This window comes from Melanerpes formicivorus, unplaced genomic scaffold (genome assembly GCF_026170545.1).
Source record: "Melanerpes formicivorus ecotype bairdi unplaced genomic scaffold, bMelFor1.0.p_v2 SCAF_86, whole genome shotgun sequence".
Taxonomy (NCBI): domain Eukaryota; kingdom Metazoa; phylum Chordata; class Aves; order Piciformes; family Picidae; genus Melanerpes; species Melanerpes formicivorus.
Window position 1 is genome coordinate 1,455,431 of NW_027142438.1, and position 21,751 is coordinate 1,477,181.

General features: G+C 53.2%; 2 protein-coding genes across 5 annotated transcripts in view; both read left to right on the plus strand.

Annotated features, from left to right (window-relative positions):
* The window catches only part of RSAD2 (radical S-adenosyl methionine domain containing 2), a 42,771-nt gene extending 41,266 nt beyond the window's left edge, over positions 1–1,505 (plus strand). Inside the window, 1 exon segment of the mRNA XM_068165200.1 lies at positions 1,470–1,505. Within this exon segment, the coding sequence (XP_068021301.1) occupies positions 1,470–1,505 (36 nt within the window).
* Positions 1,506–6,852: 5,347 nt separating this feature from the next.
* RNF144A (ring finger protein 144A) overlaps positions 6,853–21,751 on the plus strand; it is a 96,339-nt gene continuing 81,440 nt past the window's right edge. For 3 of the 4 annotated variants that reach the window (XR_010990690.1, XM_068165196.1, XM_068165198.1), the window contains exons 1-2: positions 6,853–7,104; positions 7,653–7,798. Coding sequence is in view for 2 of the 4 variants with exons in the window: in XM_068165196.1 (XP_068021297.1) it covers positions 7,774–7,798 (25 nt within the window). In the remaining 2 variants the exon portion in view is untranslated. Of the gene's footprint in view, positions 7,105–7,652; positions 7,799–13,904; positions 14,150–21,751 lie in introns of those variants that run through there. The other variant, XM_068165197.1, reaches the window with a different exon arrangement.

Here is a 21,751-nt window from a genome sequence, read left to right on the forward strand (position 1 = left end):
AGGTTCAATGTCTAAGCTCCCTCTATTTTCTTCACTGGCCCAGACTTCTGGGTTAATCCCTGCCTCATCCTCAGTGTTTAATTGTAATATTCTGACCCTCATCTGCCCCTCTTCTGGAACTACCCCTATGCCCAATTGAACTTGTAAATCTCTCCCTAGTAAATTACATCCTGCGCTTGGCACTACCAAAATATCTCCTACCCCAATTCTAGCCTTAGTTTCTAATTTAACATCCTTAACTACAGGGACTTTAAACCCTTCCCCCTTTGCCCCTAAAACTTTTACAGTATTTTTACTCTCCACACACCCTTCAGGAACCTTGGTAACACAAGTACGTTCAGCTCCTGTATCTACTAAAAATTCTAAAATTTCTTCCTGGGGTCCTACTTTTAATTTTATCAAGGGCTCCTGTTGGTATTTTTGCCCCAGGTAAAAGAGTCCCTGACACCCCTATTGCTGATCTTCCTCAAAAACTTTAAGATCTCTCTTCCTCGTTTGACAATCTCGTTTAAAATGCCCAATTTTCCCACAATAATAACATTCAGTGCCCTTACTTCCAGTTTGAGCATTCCCCAGGTCCCAGTGAGGCCTGGGGGTTTTATCCCTCATAGGTCGAGGAGGTGGAGTGTGGGAGAATTGTGTTTTCTTCTCAGGTTTCCCCACCTGACCTGCTTCCCTCATGCTGGCTACCATAATTTTGGCCTTAGCTTTTGCTTTTTCCTCATCTCTACGCACATACACCTTCTGTGCTTCCCTCAATAATTCTTGAAGTCCTCTATCTTGCCAATCTTCTATATTTTCCAATTTCTTTCTAATATCTGGCCAGGAATGAATGACAAAATTTACCTTTAACAATATCTGGCCATCCTGACTGGTGAGATCTATTCTTGAATATTGCTGTATATTTTTCCGTAACCTCTCAAGCCAATCAGTAGGGGTTTCCTCCCTTCCCTGTTGACTATCAAATGCTTTTTTTGTATTTTGCCCCCTGGGTATTGCTTCCTTTATGCCTCTAATAACCAAGGTTCGATATTCATTCATGTTTTGTCTGCCCCTATCGTCATTATGGTTCCAATTAGGAGAAGCTAGGGGCATCTTTTGATCACCTGGAGGTCCCTGCTGATTTTCCCTTTCCCAAATTCTCATTCCAGCTGTCCTAATCATCTGTCTTTCCTCTGAAGTAAAAAGGATTCCCATGATTGATTGCATTTCTTCCCACATGTAAATATTTGGCCCAAAAAATTGATCAAATTGTTCTGCTACTCCAATTGGGTCTTCCAGGAGACCTTTTAATTCCTTCTTAAAGTTTCTCACCTCAGTAGAAGTGAGAGGGGTATTTACATATCCAATTCCCCCATGCGCTCCCCCCAGGGGCACCTCTCTCAAAGGATATAATGGCACTCCTTCATGTGGATTGTCTGAGTCAGTAGACTCTTCCTCTAAAACCATGACATTTGCCTGTCTTCTAGTTTGCCTACGTCCTCTCCTTTGGCGGGTGGATTTAGATGGGGGAGGACTAAGGGTTGGGCTAGTGTGTCCCTCTGCAGGGGGGGCAGGGGCTGTTGCTGCCGAGGGGACGGGGGCTGCAGGGAGGACGGGGGCTGTAGGGAGGACGGGGGCTGTAGGGAGGACGGGGGCTGCTGGTACTGCAGGGTTATAAGGTGGGGGTAAGTGATTCAGTGGTTCCCACTTTTCAGGTTCTGGCTCTTCCTCTTCCTCCACCTTAAAAACCGTTACTGTCGCTGCTGACCAGACGTTGCCTTTCCAGCAAGCGGCATATTCACTCTCCTCCTGATTAAAAGGCTCCTTACTGTTAACATAAAGGTTGAGAGCCTGACAGATCCATCCTTCCGAGGACCCACATTGGGGCCAAAATAAATTGTCTGATCTGATCATCTCTCTAGCCCATTTCTCCATACAATAATATATCATTGTTCCCTTATCTTTATCCCGCGTATTAGGATTCTCTTCCCAATACACTAATTGTAACCCCAGAGGGCTGTCTGGGGGTATATCCCTGGGTACCCTTTCGCTCCCATTTTTCCTGGGGCTGGTCTGTTTACCCGACCCGTGCCCCATTTCCCGCGGTCCACACTTTCCATCACCAGCCGCTTTGTCCCTTCACTGGCCAAGCCCCTCGCGGGAGATTGGAAACGCAGTTAGAAGGACTCTGCACTCGCTTCGTGGATCCGGACTGTCCAGCCCATGTCTCACGCACGCACACACTCTCACTGACCTCAATACCCGCCCAACCGGACAATACTTACAGCCCTTTTCTTGCCCGGGTCTTTGTGCACTAGAATTACAGTCAGTCACGACAATTTGGAGCTCCTTCCCTTGCCTTTATTTTATAACTTTTGCTGAATCTACCCGTGTTCTGAGAGGCTTCCAGGATCCTCCTTCCGGGCCGCCGAAATCGGTGGGGGTGCCCCCTCTTCCGAAGGGTCCGTGAAGTCGTCGCAGGCAGGGTAATCACGTACGGGTCACCAAATTGTGAGAAACGAACTCGCTGCTGAAAATCTATAACAAGTTTATTATAAAATAAAGGCAACACAGCGCTGGGCGCATAGCGAGTTTGCTAGAGGCGCACCCTAACAACACGAGTTGAACTTATATAGACAGCAAACATACATATTAATATATTAAAATGTACATATTCATATATTCCCCAACACGCTCCCACCCCTCTCCATCAGGACTGAGACAAAACCTGCACTTTTGACCTGGACAGTCTTTAGACATGTTGGCACCTCACCTTTCTTCCCCAATACCCCACACAATAACCAACCAATCAGCCCAACGATCGAGCCCCACGGTCCCCAGTAATTCCCCTTGTGAAAGCCAAATATTATAACCAGTTTCTCACAATAGGATCCAGGCCGTTCGGTGAGTTTTGCCTGGGTAGGGGTCCTGGCTCCGGGGTCCCGGAATTTCACTGTGGGTGATGATTCCAGGATTCTGGATGGCAGTCAGGTGGTCTTCACAGCCCTGGAGAATTCGGGCTGTGAAGGGGCAGCGTTGTTTCTACGGTCTAGGGGCTGTGCAGACTGGTCGTCTGTAGGGATCGGGCGATCAGCGCTGCGTCCCGGTGTCCAGTGTCCCAGTGGTGAGGGGCCCGGTTTCGGGGTTTTGGTATCCTGTGGTCTGGTTTCTGGAGGGGCCTGGGCCGTGGGGGCCTGCGTCGTGGTGGCGGTCACGGGTTTGACGTCCTGGTTTGCGGTGTTCCAGCGGTGGGGGACCCGGGTTCAGGAGTTTTTTGTATCCTGTAGTCGGTTCCTTAGGGGGGCTTGAACTGTGGGGGCCCGTGGTGTGGTCACGCTCGCGGGTCTGACGTCCCGGTTTCTAGGGGGGGACCTCGGTTTGAGGGACCTGCTTCAGGAAGGTTTTTTTCTGTAGTTTCAGGCTTCCGCAGGAGGGCAGGGACCTGGGCTGCGGCGGGTGAGGGGTTTTTTTTTGCGGTTTGACTTTGCAGGGGATCGGCACAGTGAGGGGGGGGGGGGGGGTCGGTCGTTCGCAGGGAGCGGGCTAGGGGCTCGGAGCTGGCGTTTCAACTGCCTCGGCTCGGTTTTGACCCCCGGGCAGTGATTAGTGATCAGGAGAATGGGACAAAAGCAAGTCATCAGAACTCCCTCCCATTCCTATCTCAGAGAGCGTGTTAGGGATCATATTACAGTATTGGGATGATGAGTTGAGAAAAGGAAAATCAATGAAAAAATGCTTTATCTTTTGATGATTGGATTTGCCAAGCTTTGAACCATCATGTGAATTCTAAAAAGTGTTTTAGTAGGGAAGAAGCTGAATATGCTGCTGTTTGGATTAGGGCTTCACGCCCTACCCTTGTTCCCATATTTTAGGACAAAGACAAGGAAAAGGCAGACAGGCTGGCATGAGAATATGGGAGAGGTAAAATCAGAGTGGGGGGGCCACCAAGAAATCAGAAGTGGCCTAATCAAGATCCTCAGTGGGACCATCAACAGCTTCAAGGGAGACAGAACATGGGAGGTAATACAAGGAATTGAAGAAGCTGTGCCCAGAAATTTTGATAAAGCCTATAGTGAGCATCAGAGGAAGCCTCCTATGGAGTGGATGGTAAGATTAAAGAGAAGTTTGCAGCTCTATTCTGGAATAGATCCCAGTTCTGCAGCTGGGGTGATACTTCTCAGGATGCAGTTTGTGGCAAAACCATGGGCAGATAGTAGAAATTGGAAAAGATCGAGGATTGGCAAGACAGAGGTTTAGAGGAATTACTACGTGAGGCTCAGAAGGTCTTTGTAAGGAAGGATGAAGAGAAACAGAAGGCAAAAGCTAGAATGTTGGTAACTGCTGTAAGGGTACTGTTGATTATAGATAGAGAGAAAAAAAAAAAGAAGGTAAAATTCTTATATGATAAATTAGCCCTCAATAGTAATATTAAATGGAGTCCAGAAGATGATGAGTGATTGGATAAATAAAAAGAATGTTGATTGATGCTCTGTTTTAAATTTGCCTGGCATGGACAAATCATTTGATCTTTTTATACATCTATATGGGGTGTTGACCCAGGACTGGACTGGAAGTAAAAATCCTGTAGGGCATTGTTCCAAGTTATTAGATTCTGTAAGTAGGTGAGGGCCAATTTGCTTATCAGCGGCCTTTATTAGTAGAGGAGGCCCAGAAAGCGGCTTTTTGTTTTGTTCTGGTCTGGCTGGAGAAGAGCTGTGGTCCTCTGGGCAGCCTGGGTCTGTAGAGCAGCATTTTCCCGGCTTTCCCTTCCCAGCAGCATGGTCCGTCTCCTGTGTTTTCCTTCATCTCCGTTTTCCTTCTCCCCAACACACCAGTAGTTGCTTAAGTCTTTTATACAGTTTTTAGTCCTTAGGTATGTATCCAAGTATTGTCCCTCAGGAATTCCAGGGGCCAGGAAAACATCCTTAGGTAAATGTCTATAAAACCAAACCAAACCAAACCAGGTTGGAAGAGACCCATCAACAAATCCGACCCACCCAAACAGCTAACCCATGGCACCAAGTACCCCATCAAGTCTCCTCCTGAACACCTCCAATGACGGCAACTCCACCACCTCCTTGGGCAGCCCATTCCAATGGGCAATCACTCTTTCTGTATAGAACTTCTTCCTAACATCCAACCTGAACCTCCCCTGGCGCAGCCTGAGACTGTGTCCTCTTGTTCTGGTACTGGCTGCCTGGGAGAAGAGACCATCATCCGCCTGTCTACAACCTCCCTTCAGGTAGCTGTAGAGAGTGATAAGGTCACCCCTGAGTCTCCTCTTCTCCAGGCTGAGCAACCCCAGCTCCCTCAGTCTCGCCTCATAGGGCTTGTGTTCCAAACCCCTCACCAACTTTGTTGCTCTTCTCTGGACTCGTTCCAGCAAGTCAACATCCTTCCTAAACTGAGGGGCCCAGAACTGGACACAGTACTCGAGGTGTGGCCTAACCAGTGCAGTGTACAGGGGCAGAATGACCTCCCTGCTCCTGCTGGCTACACTGTTCCTGATGCAGGCCAGGATGCCATTGTCCCTCTTGGCTGCCTGGGCACACTGCAGGCTCATGTTCAGCCTGCCAGTCCAGATGTTCAGATGTTCATGTTCAGATGTCCCGGTATCGTTCCCCCCAGAAATCTCTCTGTGCATTTCTGTGTGTTTTGGGCAAGAGGTCTGGATGGGGGGTGGAGTGGGGCCCTCCGCCTCCTCCGTCTCCCTCCAGACAAACCCCCACACTCATTACACATCAGGAAACAGGTGGTGAACCCATTGTCTACCCTTTCCAGGGTACTTGATGGGTGGAGATTATCTTGTCCTGAAGGCGTGAATGGCTGGGTCATTGTTGTAGGCCAGCTGTGGCCCAGTGAGCAATGTTATCTTTGCACCTTCCAAGAGTCCTTCTAGTGGCTCTGCCCAACACATATTGTCTGGGCAAACAACAAGTGATTTTATCTTTGTTGAGTCACACCAAGAGAGATAAACTTTTAGTCTCTCACACACTTCTTCCTGAGGGCATATTTGTTCCCATGCAGCAAAGTGATCTCTTTTTTTTCCCCCTCTGCACTCTCTCACTTTTTCCCTCCCCCCTTTGCAATGTTTTTTCCATCCCTTCCTCCAGGGCTTTGAAGAGCCACCACACCCAGGTTATTTCAGGATGCTGCTCTTGGGCAGGGCTGGCAGAAGCCACAGTGGCACCAAAAGCTGGTGAGCAGCCCAAGGAAAGTGCAAGGTCAGGAGAAGCTTTGGCTCTGGCACATCATTCAGGGGCTGCATGAAAGGCTCCTGCCCTCTGAGGGGCTCCTGCATGGGCAGCAGAGGAGTTGGTGGCCTGGCTATTTGTGGTGCTCTTGGGAATCAGAGAATCCTAGAATGGCTCAGGGTGGAAGGGACCTCAGAGATCATCTGCTCCTCCACCCCCCTCTGCCATGCCCAGGGACACCTCTCAGCTACATCTGGCTGCCCAAAGCCTCATCCAGCCTGGCCTGGAACACCCCCAGGCAGGAGGCAGCCACAGCCTCCCTGGGCAGCCTGTGCCAGAGGCTCAGCTCCCTCCTGCTGAAGAACTTCTTCCTCAGCTCCAGTCTAACCCTGCTCTGCCTCAGCTCCAAACCATTCCCCCTTGGCCTGGCTCCAGACCCCCTCAGGAGAAGTCTCTCTGCAGCCTTCCTGCAGGATCCCTTCAGGTCCTGGCAGGCAGCTCTGAGGTGCCCCTGGAGCCTTCTCCTCTGCAGGCTGCACAGCCCCAGCTCCCTCAGCCTGTGCTCCCAGCAGAACTGCTCCAGCCCTTGGCTCCCCTTTGTGGCCTCCTGTCGTAGTTTGGGCTGGCTGCCCTCTGCTACAGGGGTGTTTCCTGTGTCCAGAATTCCAGACCAGTGGGTGGACACAGGAAATTAGGTTATTTCCTACCATGATCCCTTGCACCACTATAAGTTTCACGGCGGGGTCTGGCACTTCCTCTTTTCTTCCTCCTCCGTCAGCCGGTAACATGGGGGAGAGATCTCCTGGCTTTGGGCCTTGCTAGGCCCAAGGCCACGGGGGGATGGGCAGTCTCACATCTGGCCAGCTGAGACTAGCCTAGCAATGGGAGGGGGAAGAAGGAGCCCTGGGGGTCTTGGGTGTACCCTCAGGTAGGGATGGGATTTCTCTGGGTCTGTTTTGGGTTCTTTTCTCTTGTCACTGTATTTCTAGTTCTCTGCACGCACTCACTGTTCTATTTAAACTTTCCATCACTTTTGCAATCTGTTTGTCTGAGTCGTTATTTCTGCGCGTGCTGGGGAGGGGGGCCTGCCCCAACCCATTACACCTCCTCTGGCCTGGCTCTAACAGCTGCTTTAGGAGGTGGGGATTTCAAAGTCCCTTTGCTTTCTGTGTGTCTCTGGCATCAGAGGGTGGCAGGGGTTGGCAGGGACCTCTGGAGATCTGAATTCACAGATTTCCTTGCTGTGGCAGGGACTCTTGGAGGTCACCTTGCCCAAGGCCCTCATCTTTCAGCCTTGGACAGACTGATCTGGTTGGAGGTGTCCCTGCTGAGTGCAGGGGGGGGTCACTGTTCATGGATGCTTTTGACCCAGGGAGCAGGCAGGCAGGCAGGAGGGGCCAGGCAGGTTTGCAGCTCCAGCACTGCTCCAGCTAAGCCAATCAAGTCGTTTCTGTGTCCTTTTGTGTTGTTTTCCAGAGTGCTCTGCAATGACTACAGCAAGATACAGACCTACCTGGGACTTGGTTCTTGACCCATTAGTGTCCTGCAAGCTTTGCCTTGGGGAGTACCCTGTGGAGCAGATGACAACCATAGCACAATGTCAATGCATCTTCTGCACCCTGGTGAGTCCTGAGGAGCATAAAACCAACCCCAACCCCAGTTCTGGCTGCACAACTCATGGAGCCGGGTGGGCTTTACCCTGAGGTCTTGATGCTGCAGTGGAAAGAAAGATTGCTGCCTATCTGACCTGGGCTCATTTAGCCTGGAGATGAGGAGGCTGAAGGGAGACCTTCTGGCCCTCTACAACTCCCTGAAAGGAGGTTGGAGCCTTTGGGGTTAGGCTCTTCTCCCCAGTAACAAGGGATAGGACAAGAGGAAATGGCCTCAGGTTGCACCAGGGGAGGTTTAGGTTGGACATGAGAAGAAACATGAAGTCTGATCTTGAGTGTCTCCAGGGCTGGGGCCTAAACCACATCCCTGGGCAGCCTGTGCCAGGGTTTCCTCACTCTTATTGTGAAGAATCTCCTCCTGATGTCCAAAGCTTCCTCCTGATGGCCAACCTCCCTGAAAAGAGGTTGGAGCCAGGAGGGTGTTGGTCTCTTCTCCCTAGGATCAAGTGGCAGGGTAGGAGGAGATGGCCTCAGGTGGCACCAGGGGAGGTTTGGGTTGGAGATGAGGAAAAATGTCCTTGCTGCAAGAGTGGTCAGGGACTGGCACAGGCTGCCCAGGGAGGTAGTGGAGTCCCCAGGCCTGGAGGTGTTGCAGAACCCTGTGGCCATGGCACTTGGGGCCATGGTTTGGTGGCCCTGGTGGGGTTGGGTTGCTGGCTACACTCAATGACCTTGGAGCTCTTCTCCAAGCCACAGAATTCTGTGAGTCTCTGTGGTTCTCCCAGCATGAGTGGAGATACAGTTGGTGAATTCATTGCCCTTCTCTGTTACACTCTTGGTGTCAGGGAGGGATAGGACTGGGGGGGATGGAGCAAAACTGGAAGTGGGGAGATTGAGATTGGATGCGAGGAAGAAGTTGTTCCCCATGAGGGTGGTGAGAGGCTGGCACAGGTTGCCCAGGGAGGTGGTGGAAGCCTCCTGCCTGGAGGTGTTTGCAGCCAGGCTGGATGTGGCTGTGAGCAACCTGCTGTAGTGTGAGGTGTCCCTGGCCATGGCAGGGAGGTTGGAGCTGTCTGAGCCTTGAGGTCCCTTCCAGCCCTCACAGCTCTGTGACTCTCTGATTCTTTCCATTTGGGGTGTTGGGTTTTTTCCTTCTGGTTTTTGGGTGGGTTTGAGCTTTGGGATTTTTCTGAGCCAAAGCCCAGTCTCCCTTCAGTGTTCTTAAAAGGCTTCTCCAGCCAAAACATTTCCATGGTTCCATGAAGAAAGCTCCAACCCAAGCAGAAAAATGTTTCCAAGTAGAATGGTGATTGACACGGAGACTAAACTGCTGAGGTCCTCCCAAATTGTAGATCCTCTGCAAAGCAAGGAGGATATGAGCTGCTAAAAATAGCCCTCCAGATATAGCCCCAGAGAGAGATTTATGTCAGCTGGGATCCAACCACAGCAGAGCCAGGAAATGCTGGGTGGCATTTTCTACAGTGCAGAACACAGAATTAACCAGGGTGGAAAAGACCTCAGAGATCATCAAGTCCAACCTCTCACCCAACACCATCTGATCAGCTAAACCATGGCACCAAGTGCTTCATTGAAGCTCTTCCTAAACACCTCCAGGGATGGTGACTCCACCACCTCCCTGGGCAGGACATCCCAATGGCCAATCTCTCTTGCTGGGAAGAATTTCTTCCTCACCTCCAGCGTAAACCTCCCCTGGCACAGCTTGAGACTGTGTCCTCTTGTTCTGGTGCTGGGTGCCTGGGAGGAGAGACCAACCCCCACCTGGCTACAACCTCCCTTCAGGGAGTTGAAGAGAGCAAGAAGGTGTCCCCTGAGCCTCCTCTTCTCCAGACTAAGCAACCCCAGCTCCCTCAGCCTCTCCTCACAGGGCTATGCCCCAGACCCCTCCCCAGCTTTGTTGCCCTTCTCTGGACACCTTCCAGCATCTCAACATCTTTCCTGAACTGAGGAGCCCAGAACTGGACAAAGGACTCAAGGTGTGGCCTAACCAGTGCAGTGTACAGGGGCAGAATGACCTCCCTGCTCCTGCTGGCCACACTGTTCCTGATGCAGGCCAGGATGCCATTGGCCCTCTTGGCTGCCTGGGCACACTGCTGGCTCCTGTTCAGCTGCTGTCACCCAGTCCCCCTGGTCCCTTTCTGCCTGGCTGCTCTCAGCCACCCTGACTCCAGCCTGTACACTGCATTAGGATTCACAGGAATGTTTTGGGCTGGAAGGGACCTCAAGGACCATCCAGTTCCAACCCCCTGCCATAGGCTTGGACACCTCCTACTAACCCAGGTTGTCCTAGGCCTCATCCAGCCTGGCCTTGAGCACCTTAGGAAGGCAGTGCAGGAGAATGCTGTTGACTGCCTAAGCCTTACACCAGAGGTGACACTGGAGAGCAATCCCTTGTCTTCTGCAGCAGCAGCACCTTCTTAGGAGTGAGTTTGTTGTGGCTTTTCCAGGAGGTTGCTTTTCTAAGTAATGAAAATGCTCACCAGAAGTAACTTCAAGTGGTTTTCAGCTCAGCTTTGGTGGTTTGGGTTTTTTTGTCCTGTAAAAATTACCTGAGGCTCCAAGTGAACAGGGTAAGGGCTTGGAGCAGCCTTCCAGTCCCTGCAGGGGCCTGCACCAGAGCTGGGGAGGGACTTTGGACAAGGGCTGGGAGTGATGGAATGAGAGGGAATAGATTGAAGCTGGAAGATGAGAGATTGAGACAGGAGATGAGGAAGAAATCCTTGGCAGTGAGGCTGGGGAGACACTGGCAAAGGCTGCCCAGGGAAGCTGTGGCTGCCTCCTTCCTGGAGGTGTTCAAGGCCAGGCTGGATGAGGCCTTGAGCAGCCTGGGCTGGTGGGAGGTGTCCCTGCCCGTGGCAGGGGGTTGGCACTGGGTGAGCTTTGAGCCCTCTTCCAACCCAAAGGATTCTGTAGGCTCAGTGATCCTGAAGGTCTTTACTAGCTGACATGATTCTGTGATTCTCCAGCCAAGAATCACAGCATGTTAGAAGGTTGGAAGGGTCCTGTGGAGGTCCTTCAGTCCCAACCCCCTGCCAGAGCAGGGTCACCCAGGGCAGGGCACACAGAACACATCCAGGTGGGGCTGGAAAGGCTCAAGAGGAGACTCCACAACCTCTCAGGGCAGCCTGCTCCAGGCCTCCAGCAGCCTCACCCTCAAGAGCTGTCTCCTCCTGCTGAGGTGGAACCTCCTGGGTTCTGGCTCTCAGCAGCTGTGTTCCCAGAAGGTTCAGCACAAGAAGTGCCCTTTGGCTGTGTTGTTTTGAGGAGGTGGTGGCCAGTGGTGCAGCAGGGCAAGGAGCAGGCCCTGCCCAGTGCTGGGGGTGGGGATGCAGTGTGTCACTGCTTGGGAGATGTGAGGAAAGGGAAGCAAATGGAACAGGCTCTGGCAAAGGGCCCAAAGAGCTTGAGGAGGAAAATTAAGCACATGAATGATTGGTGATGGCAAAGCTCTTTCAGTTTGAGAAGTGTAAGTGCTGGCATTAAAAATGAATGCATCATCCTCATCATCTTCATCCACACATGGTGTCTGCAGAGGGAGGGGAAAAGCAGCAGCAAGAGCTGGCAGTGTCATCAGGGCACCACTGAGACCTCACTCAGCCTAGGAGCTGCTTCCAGCAGAGCTCAGCCTGCTGTGCTTGCTGCCAGTGACTAGAATAGAATAGAATAGAATTAACCAGGTTGGAAAAGACCTCAGAGATCATCAAGTCCAACCTCTCACCCAACACCATCTAATCAGCTAAACCATGGCACCAAGTGCCTCACCCAAGCTCTTCCTAAACACCTCTAGGGATGGTGACTCCACCACCTCCCAGGGCAACACATCCCAATGGCAATCTCTCTTGCTGGGAAGAACTTCTTCCTCACCTCCAGCCTAAACCTCCCCTGGCACAGCTTGAGACTGTGTCCTCTTGTTCTGGTGCTGGTTGCCTGGGAGAAGAGACCAACCCCCACCTGGCTACAACCTCCCTTCAAGGAGTTCTAGAGAGCAAGAAGGTCTCCCCTGAGCCTCCTCTTCTCCAGGTTCTCTTGGCCTACTCCACCACTCAACCCTGCAAAGCCCTAAGTGAAGGCAGCTCAAGCAGCTAGGAGGTGAGCAGCTGTCTGCATGAAAGCCCTGCTCATCAAGAGGACATTGGCCATCATCTGTCACAAGTGGAGTCCTTAACATGGGCAAAGGACTTGCCACAAGGGCTGGGAGTAACAGTGGATTGAAGCTGTAAGAGGAGAGATTGAGACTGGAGATGAGGAAGAAATTCTTGCCAATGAGGGTGGGGAGAGCCTGGCACAGGCTGCCCAGGGAGGCTGTGGCTGCCTCCTCTCTGGAGGTGTTCCAGGCCAGGCTGAATGAGGCCTTGAGCAGCCTGGGCTGGTGGGAGGTGTCCCTGCCCATGGCAGGGGGTTGGAACTGGATGAGCTTTGAGGTCCCTTCCAACCCAACCCATTCTGTGACTCTGTGAAGCATCCAGTCTGATGTTCCAATATGGGCGACGGAGATTAGAATCAATACGGCTGACCAATATGATCGAGTATTGTACCTTTATTGTTCCAGTGTTGCAGGCCTATGGTGCAGGCCTATGGTGCAGGCCTGTAGTGCGAGTATAGCACAGTAAAGTAAAGTGTAGAAGAAGAAGAGACAGGAAAGGCAGAATGTAGCAAGGGAACTTCTACAATTTATATAAACTCGGAGTGCCCTGTTGGCATGGCTTCATTGGTTCCCATGGCACTATTACAGATTATTGGTCCAACTACTAATGACACGCAAGGTTTGTTGATGCAGGTGCATGTCCTGTTGTCCCAAGATAACTTTCCATGTTTATAGCTACCAGTGTCTTGTTTTAGTTACATGCTGCAGGCACAGCACTGTTTTGCTCCACTGCTAGCTGGCTCTGCATTTATGCTGAGCATGGCCTACCACCATGTCAGGCTCTAGGCCTGCACTGCCAGATTGCTCACACTGCTTGTCGCTGGCATTGCCACAGAGGTGAAATCTCCTGGGTTCCAGTTTGTGTCCATTGCCCCTTGTCCTATCCGTGGGCACCTCCCAAAAGAGCCTGGCCCCTTCCTCTTGACACCCTCCTGCCATAGACATTAACCAGATGCACTCTGAGCCTTCTCTTCTCCAGACTACACAGCCCCAGAGGGCTTTTCTAACCCCAAACTATTTAGATTCCATGATTCTACCTCCCCAGCTTGATGTCTTCCCCTTTTATGTCTCCACACAGAGCTACTGTTCCACACACAAACCAACAACAAGAAAGCGTCTGGCTTTTGTTTTTTTTTTTTTCTGCTGTAAAACAACCATTCCTGTCCTGGTCTCCTGATGTTTCCCTTCTTCCTTCCCTCACAGGCCAGGGAACCTCTGCTTTCAAATCACCTCCCTCTCAGAGGGCTGGAGCTGCTCTGCTCTGAGGACAGACTGAGGGAGTTGGGGTTGTGCTGACTGGAGAAGAGAAGGCTCCCAGGAGACCTAATTGTGGCCTTCCAGGATATGAAAGGGGCTGCAAGAAAGCTGTGGAAGGACTTTTGAGGGTGTCAGGGAGTGATAGGACTGGGGGGGATGGAGCAAAACTAGAAGTGGTGAGATTGAGATTGGATGTGAGGAAGAAGTTGTTCCCCAGGAGGGTGGTGAGAGGCTGGCACAGGTTGCCCAGGGAGGTGTGGAGGCCTCATGCCTGGAGGTGTTTGCAGCCAGGCTGGATGTAGCTGTGAGCAACCTGCTGTAGTGTGAGGTGTCCCTGGCCATGGCAGGGGGGTTGGAACTGGCTGATCCTTGAGGTCCCTTCCAACCCTGACAATTCTGTGATTACTTCTCTCCTGCCCGGTAGGGTTGGGGAGGACAGACACAGCCGCACCAGCCTGCGATGCGATGCTTTAAAACAAATCACAGAGTCCTAATTCGAATCAGAATAATTAAGATTAAAAACAGAAAAGAGGGGAAAACGGCTGCCGGTGCTGCGCAGGGAGCCTATGGCCGGTGCCAAGCGGGAACCCCCGGGATCCCCGCTTCCCGCCGGCCCCGCGGCTCCCTCCCTGCGCCGCCAGGCGGCGCCGCTCCGCCTGGCGCGGCGCAGCGGCCGATTCAAAGCGCCGGGGCGGGAGGGTGGCGGCAGCGCGGCGGTTAATGGCGGCTGCCTGACTGTGGGGCGCGCCCGCCCCACCCCACCTTCCTCCTCCTCCGCTCCCCCCCTGCCCCGCGCCGCAGAAAAGCCCGGGAGCGGCTCCCGCTGTCCGCATTCCGTTTCTGCGGCAGGGTAGAGGACCATGGTGGAGGCGAGGGCTCTGCCCTGTGGCGGCTGGGCGGAGTAGCGTGGGCCGCCCTGTGCCGGCGACCGGCGGAGGCTGAGGGTAAGGCGTGCGGCGAGCCGGGCACGGCGGGGCAGCCTGCGGCGGCAGCGATCCACAGATCCATCGATAGACAGATCGAAAGACGGATAGATGGGGGTGGCGGTGCGGCGGCGAAAGGCGGCGCCCAGCCGCCTCCAGCCTTGGGGGGGTGTTCAGCAGCTCTTCCCGCGGGGGGCTGAGCCCTGCGGCTCCCCGCGCCGGGCGGCTGCTGCCCGCCGCCGGCTCCAGGCCTCCCCCGCGGGCTGCTGGCGGCGGCCGGGGCTGGGGGCTGCGCCCCGGGGCAGGGCTGGCTCCGGTTCTCTCCCCCCCCGCAGCTGGGTGCCTTCGGGGCCGTTCGGGGATGGGCGAGGCGGAGGAGCGAGTTGGTACCTGGGTGCAGGGAGGGCGCAGGCTGCCCCGGAGGAGAGGGTGCTGCCGGGCAGGGCACGGCACAGCATGGCACGGCTTGGCAAGGGAGCCCTAGCCCCCCCCCCCCCCCCCCCCCCGCGTTCGCTGGGCTGTGGTTTCCACAAATGAGCTAAAAAGCCGCTGCCTGGAGCGCAGATGAGTGTCGTGGAGGCCAGCAAACCCTCTTGCAGGGTGTGAAAGCAATGGATTAGGAGGACTGTGTGGATTCTAGGGCTCTGTGATGGTGTTCTGGGTACAGAATTAACCAGGCTGGAAGAGACCTCAGAGATCGAGTCCAACCTATCACCCAACACCATCTGATCAACTAAACCATGGCACCAAGTGCCTCATCCAGGCTCTTCCTAAATATCTCCAGGGATGGTGACTCCACCACCTCCCTGGGCAGCACATTCCAATGGCAAAGCTCTCTTGCTGGGAAGAATGTATTCCTAATATCCAGCCTAAACTTTCCCTGGCACAGCTTGAGATGCAAGTGAGCTGTGTGCTCTGGGGAGAATCACAGCATCATAGACTCACAGAATTGTCAGGGTTGGAAGGGACCTCAAGGATCAGCCAGTTCCAACCCCCCTGCCATGGCCAGGCACACCTCACACCACAGCAGGTTGCTCACAGCCACATCCAGCCTGGCTGCAAACACCTCCGGGGATGGGGCAGAAATGGGTTGGTTTGGGCTGCAGGGTGGAAAGCACAGAACTGGGATTCATGGGGTTTGTGCTTTCATCTTTTTCTCTTTTTTTGTTGTCTTCCTTCACTGCTCTGAAGAGATGCTGCTGTTGGCTTTGGTGAGGGGTTAGAACAATCATGGAATCAATAAGGTTGGAAAAGACCTCAGAGATCATCAAGTCCAACCTATTGCCTAGGGGAGCTAGGGTATAAAAAGCAGGACATCATAGCTGTTGGATCTCCTTTTTTGGCTCCTGCCTCTGCTGGATGAGAGCTACTGCAGCTGCCCTCCTGATCCTCAGCCACGTGGCCGGACCTGATCCTTTTCCCTGCTGCCTCCGCACCTCCTCAGAGAAAGACTGGTTTTGTATTATTCTTTTCTGTCCCACTCCCATCCATTCTTGTTCCTTGCCCGTGTGAACCTTTTTTTTTCCTGTTATTGTTATATATATAATTTGAAGAAAAAATTATTTGCCTCTCTACTTCCAAGCTGACTCCAGATTGTTGCTTAGTGGATTTGCTCCTTACCCTTTTTTTTCTACTCTCCCTGTTTGGAGGGGGGGGGGGGAGTGGGGAAGAGATTCTCAGCCTTTTCCCCATTTGAGCTTTTAACTCTCAGTTAAGGCTCAAACCACTACATCTAGCCAAACATCTGTTTACCCTGCAAGTGGATTGCTTCATTTCACATTTGCTTATCAGTGCTGACCCAGGAGTGGCTCCAGCTGAGGTTAGTCTGCTCTTGGGCAGAGTGCTGCCAGAGAGATTGTATCAAGACTTTCAGACTCCTGCTTGCTGGCCCTTCTGGAAGGGTTTAAAGCCAGGCTGGATGAGGCTTGGAGCAGCCTGGGCTAGTGGGAGGTGTCTGTGTCCATGGCAGGCTGGTTGGAGCTAGGTGAGCTTGAAGGTGCCCTCCAAATCAAGCTGGTCTGTGAGTCTCCTGTAGACATGAAGTTGCAGTCAAGGGGTGGGGGTGGTGAGAGAAGGGGGTGTGGGTTGTGCTGAGGGACAGGTCTGTGCCCTTAAAGAAACTGCTCTGTCTAAACTGAGGTGGGGACTAAAGTGTGGGAGAAGTGCAGTGATTGTCTGCTGGTAATGTTAGAGCTTGGAAGTGACCTGATCTGACATTTGTCTCTGCTGCCATTCCACCAGACCTGGAGAGCTGGGCAGAGGGCAACCTCATGAAGTTCAGCCAGGGCAAGTGCAGAGTCCTGCACATGGGGAGGAACAAACTCCTGCAGCAGGACAGGTGAGGGCTGACCTGCTGGGAGGCAGCTCCGTAGAGAAGGACCTGGGAGTGCTGGTGGAGAGCAAGCTGCCCATGAGGAAGGCAATGTGCCCTTGTGGCCAAGAAGGTCAGTGGACTCCTGGGGTGTATGAAGAAGAGTGTGGCCAGCAGGGCAAGGGAGGTTCTCCTGGCCCTTTACTGTGTCATGGTGAGGCCACACCTGGAATATGGTGTCTGGTTCTGGGCTCCCCAGTTCAAGAGGGACAGGGAGCTGCTGGAGAGAGCCCAAGAGGGGACCATGAGGCTGCTGAGGGGATTGGAGCATCTGTTGTGAGGAAAAACTGAGAAATCTGGGGATCTTTAATCATGAGGAGAGCAGCCTGAGAGGGGATCTGATCAGTGATGATCAATAGCTAAAGGGAGGGGATTGAGAGGATGGGGCTGGGCTCTTCTCAGTGGTGCCCAGGGACAGGACAAGGGGCAGTGGGCACAAACTACAACCCAGGAGGTTTCACTTGAACTTAGCAGAATCTTCTTTCCTTTTGAGGGTGACAGAGCCCTGGAGCAGGCTGCCCAGAGAGGTTGTGGAGTCTCCTTAGCTGGAGACTTTCAAGCTCCACCTGGATGTGTTCCTGGGTGACCTGCCCTGGGTGACCCTGCTTTAGCAAGGGGCTTGGAGTGGATGATCTGCAGAGGTCCCTTCCAGCCCCCACCATCCTGTGCTGCTGTGGAGTGCCCAACAGCAGGAGGATCAAGTGGGAACAGAGTGGTGAAGATGGGTGGTGAGAACCTTTGCTTCTGCTGAGGAGCTCTTTGAAACAGACAGGATTTGGCTGGGAGGGTGAGATTGTATTCCTCCACTCCTCCTTTCTGGGGCCGCCATGGCTCAGCATCCTCTTGTGCAATCTTTTGTGTTGTTCATGAGGAGGAGAAACCATCTGGGATGGCAATACAATGAAGGATGTTCGCAGCCTGATATAAATACCCTGGGTGAGACAGCCTGGAGCTGAAACAAAGGCTCCATTTCCCCTCCTGTCTCAGTTACCCTGATGCCTCTTCTAGGAGCTGTTAGACCTCATCATGTGTTCAGCAGGAGCTGCTGTTAGACCCAATCATGTGCTTGTCAGCTGCAGGGTTTTTGCCCTTGAAGCACAGCTCTGGGGGACACCTTCACTTGCAGCCTGGATTTTGGCACATTTCAGTTTTTTGAAGGGGAGGGTAAGAATCAAAACCCCCAACCCTGTGCTTATTGAACTGATTTGGGTCCTGACATTTCTTTTTCCCAGCCCCACTGCTTCCCCCCAAGGCTCTGTCAGTGTTTCTGTATGGGTTTGTTGTTGTTTGGGAGTTTTGTTCATTGATCTGTTGAAGTTACTCTGACAGCTCCAGCCTCTGACAACTTCCCTTTCAGCCAAGCCAAGGGCAAGGCTGCTGCCTCAGCCCTGAGCTTTGGCTGCAGCTGCCCATCCTGGGGTTATGAATGGCCTCAGTGTGTCTGCTCTGTTCACAAGAGCACTCTCATAGGCTGGCAGAGGAGTGGTGGTTACCCTCCCCACTGCTGATTCAGGCACAGAAATCCACAGAGCTCCATAAAATACCAGCTCTGCTCATCCTGCACATACAGCCCCTGCCTGTCCTAGGCACCTGAGGAGGCAGCAGGGGACTTGCAGTCTCTTCTGCTCCTCACTGGATGTCCTGGAGAGGAGTTTTGATAGCTGGGCAGCTTCCTTGGTGCATGGCTGGAGGAGGCTTGCTTGGAACTCTGCTTCCTTTTGTATCTTGAGTGACAAAAATGGAGTGGGAAAAAGTCATGGAGTGCTGTGATGGCTCAGGTTGGAAGGGACCTGGAGGTCATCTGCCCCAATCTCCCACCAGCCCAGGTTGCTCAAGGCCTCATCCAGCCTGGCCTGGAACACCTCCAGGGAGATAGCATCCACAGCCTCCCTGGGCAGCCTGTTCCAGTGTCTCCCTGCCCTCACTGTCAAGATCTATTGATGAGAAAGCTCTGAAGATCCTTGGTCATGTTCTACCTTGATCGATGCTCTGAAGGCATCTAAAGAGTTTTTTCCTCATCTCCACTCTCAATCTGCCCTCTCCCAGCTCCAAGCCATTGTCCCTCGTCCTGCGCCTCCCAGCCCTTGTCACAAGTCCCTCCCCAGCTCTCCTGGAGCCCCTTCAGGCACTGGAAGGCTGCTCTGAGGTTTCCCTGGAGCCTTCTCTAGTCTGCACAGCCCCAACTCCCCCAGCCTGTGCTCATAACAGAGATGTCTCAGCCCTCTGACCATCTCCATGGCCTCCTCTGGACCCCCCTCTCTCAGTACCATTCTCTTACTGAGATTGCAGCCATCTGCTGAGCTCTTCCTTGCCCCCCTCACCTTGAATAAAACTGCCAGGCACATGGAGTCAGTCTCCAAAGAGGGAGGAACAGAGGGGGAGGACAGTCAGAGTGTCCCCAGCAGAAATGGCCCCATCAGCAAACAGGCTGCTTGCAAAGCCAGCCTTGTCCCAGCACTGCCAGCTCCAGCAGGCACTGCCTGCAGAGGCAGAAAGGAGCTGTCAGCATTTCTGAGCTGCTGTGCTGATGAACCAGAGAAATCAGTGGCCTGCCTTTGCAGCAGGCAGCCAGGGCATTCACAGCAGCCCCCTCCCAGCCCCCAGCAGGGAAACCCAGAAATGACCAAGGTGATCTTTTGGCTTGGTCTCCTTCAAGAGGGTGTAATGGGTTGGGGCAAACCCCTCCCCACCACGCGCAGAAATGACGACTCAGACAAACGGATTGCAAAAGTGATGGAAAGTTTAAACAGAGAACAGTGAGTGCGTGCAGAGACCTAGAAACACAGTGATAAGAAGAACCCCAAAACAGACCCAGAGAGATCCCATCCCCACCTGAGGGTGCACCCAAAACCCCCAGGGCTCCTCCTTCCCCCCCCCCCCCCCCACTGCTAGGCTAGTCTCAGCTGGCCAGATCTGAGACTGCCCATCCCCCCGTGGCCTTGGGCCTAACCAGGCCCATGGCCGGGAGATCTCTCCCCCAGTTACCAGGTGGCGGAGAGGAAGGAAAGAGGAAGTGCCAGACCCCGCCGTGAGACTTATAGTGGTGCAAGGGATCATGGTAGGAAATAACCTAATTTCCTGTGTCCACCCACTGGGCTGGACTTCTGGACACAGGAAACACCCCTGTAGCAGAGGGCACCCAGCCCAAACTACGACAGGAGCCACCCCTTATTTCATACCATAATCCCTGCACCCAAACACATCATCAAATCAGAAAACTTCTGATGACATGTCTGGTGAAGTCCGTGTCTTCATCTGGGTGTCCACCCAAACAGTCTCTCAGTCAGGCTCAAGTGTCTGTCCATTCCAGTTCTTCTTCCTTCATCCAATGGAGCCTCCCGGCGATGCAGAGCTCATTCTCCTGCGGTGCAAGTTCTCCATGGATTCGTTGGGCATCCTGGTCACCTGGAAAAGCCTCGCGACTTCTCAGCCAAGCCTTTTTTTTTCACCTATGTTCACTCAGCGGCATATTCTACACCCCTGGGGCAGGCCAGTCTGTGGTGGGTTTGGAAGGGGTAAGGCCAAGAAGCCTCCTCCCTTCCCCCTTGTAAAGTAAAAGGGAAAAAAAAAATTGAAGGGAAAGGAAAAAAAAACTCGCAAGCTGAATTAGCAAAGCAGTGGAGCTATATTTACAAAGCAATGTAGGGTTTGCAGGGGAATATTTACAAATTTACAATATCTACAATATATACAAAGATATACAACAGAGTAACACAGAAATGAGAGTGACCCCCTCGGCAGAGAGGGGTCCCCCACCTCCGCTCTCCCCTCTCTCTCCCCCCCTTTCCCCAGAATGGGATAGAAAGAGAAAGAAAAGAGAGGAAAAAAAAATGTTAGAAGCAGTTTGTGTTAATTGGAAAGGAGTTAATATACAGGCCTGGTATCTTGTTTTCAAGGCCGAGGCCTTGGCAGAAAGCCCAGCACAGAGACAGAGAGCGGCCGCACCGTGGAAAGGCGGAAGCAAGACTGAGATAAAGTGCTGGAAAAACCCAGTATAGTCCCAGCTCAGAAGGTGCTTCCTCCCACTTCACCAATGAAATAGTTTAGATTATTCCTTCCGTTTACCAACTTCCGTCCACCATATTCCCTTTCTTAAGGGGGCAACGTCAACCGGCCACACCAGTCGAAACAATCCAACTCCATGACTGCCTTTTTCAATCCATCCAGGGTGCCGCAACCAACCGCTTCCAACTGCGGTCCAAAACTACACGGATGTATGTCCGAGGTACTCCGCCCCCCCACTAGGCATACTCATACAGAGGCATGACAGCATCCGGCTGCACACCCCCCCCCCCCCCGGAAAGGGAGGGGCTGCACCACAGCCCACTGAGAAGAAGAGAGGTGGAGCCAGGTGCTCGGCGCCATTTTCGGAACTCCTCCGAAAAAGTCGGGGAAGAGACTAGGGCCGGCCCCGCCGCAGCCCAAGTGCACGGCCGGGCCCGCCGCCGCCGCTGGGCACACAGCACAGCTACGCCCACCTCTACCGCCGTGGCACAGAATCAAAATCACCTATACCACTCGGGCACTCAAACGGCTTCTCCAGCGAAAGCCATACACGCGTTCTCAGAGCCCTTGAAAACGGCTTTCCAGCTGGAGTCCCCATCGGCCCCCCAGGGTTTCGGGAGCTGGCTCGCCCGCTCACAGCAGCTGGTTCTATCCCCGCAGTGAGAACGGACCTGACTCTGATCTGCTCGCCATTGCCCCTCCCCCACTTCGCTCACTGCCGCGGAGGAAGGGCAGGTTCCGCGTTCTCAAGCGGTACCCTGATGCCGATGGTCGAGAACCACCCCTGCTTGAAATAGCAGGAGAAGGTCCGTGCCACCGGCAGTGCACCAGTTATCCCCCCACAATCCACAAGAACTTACATGGTCGCCCCGGCAACATCACTTGAGCCCCCAACTGCCAAATCCAAACCGACGCCCAGAACTAAATTTAAAGTCTCCATATTTTGCAATCGATCTGCAGAGTGGGCACAACAGCCAGCCCCACGTTGGTGTGCCAAAATGTAATGGGTTGGGGCAAACCCCCTCCCCACCACGCGCAGAAATGACGACTCAGACAAACAGATTGCAAAAGTGATGGAAAGTTTAAATAGAGAACAGTGAGTGTGTGCAGAGAACTAGAAACACAGTGACAAGAGGAACCCCAAAACAGACCCAGAGAGATCCCATCCCCACCTGAGGGTGCACCCAAAACCCCCAGGGCTCCTCCTTCCTCCCCCCCCCCCCACTGCTAGGCTAGTCTCAGCTGGC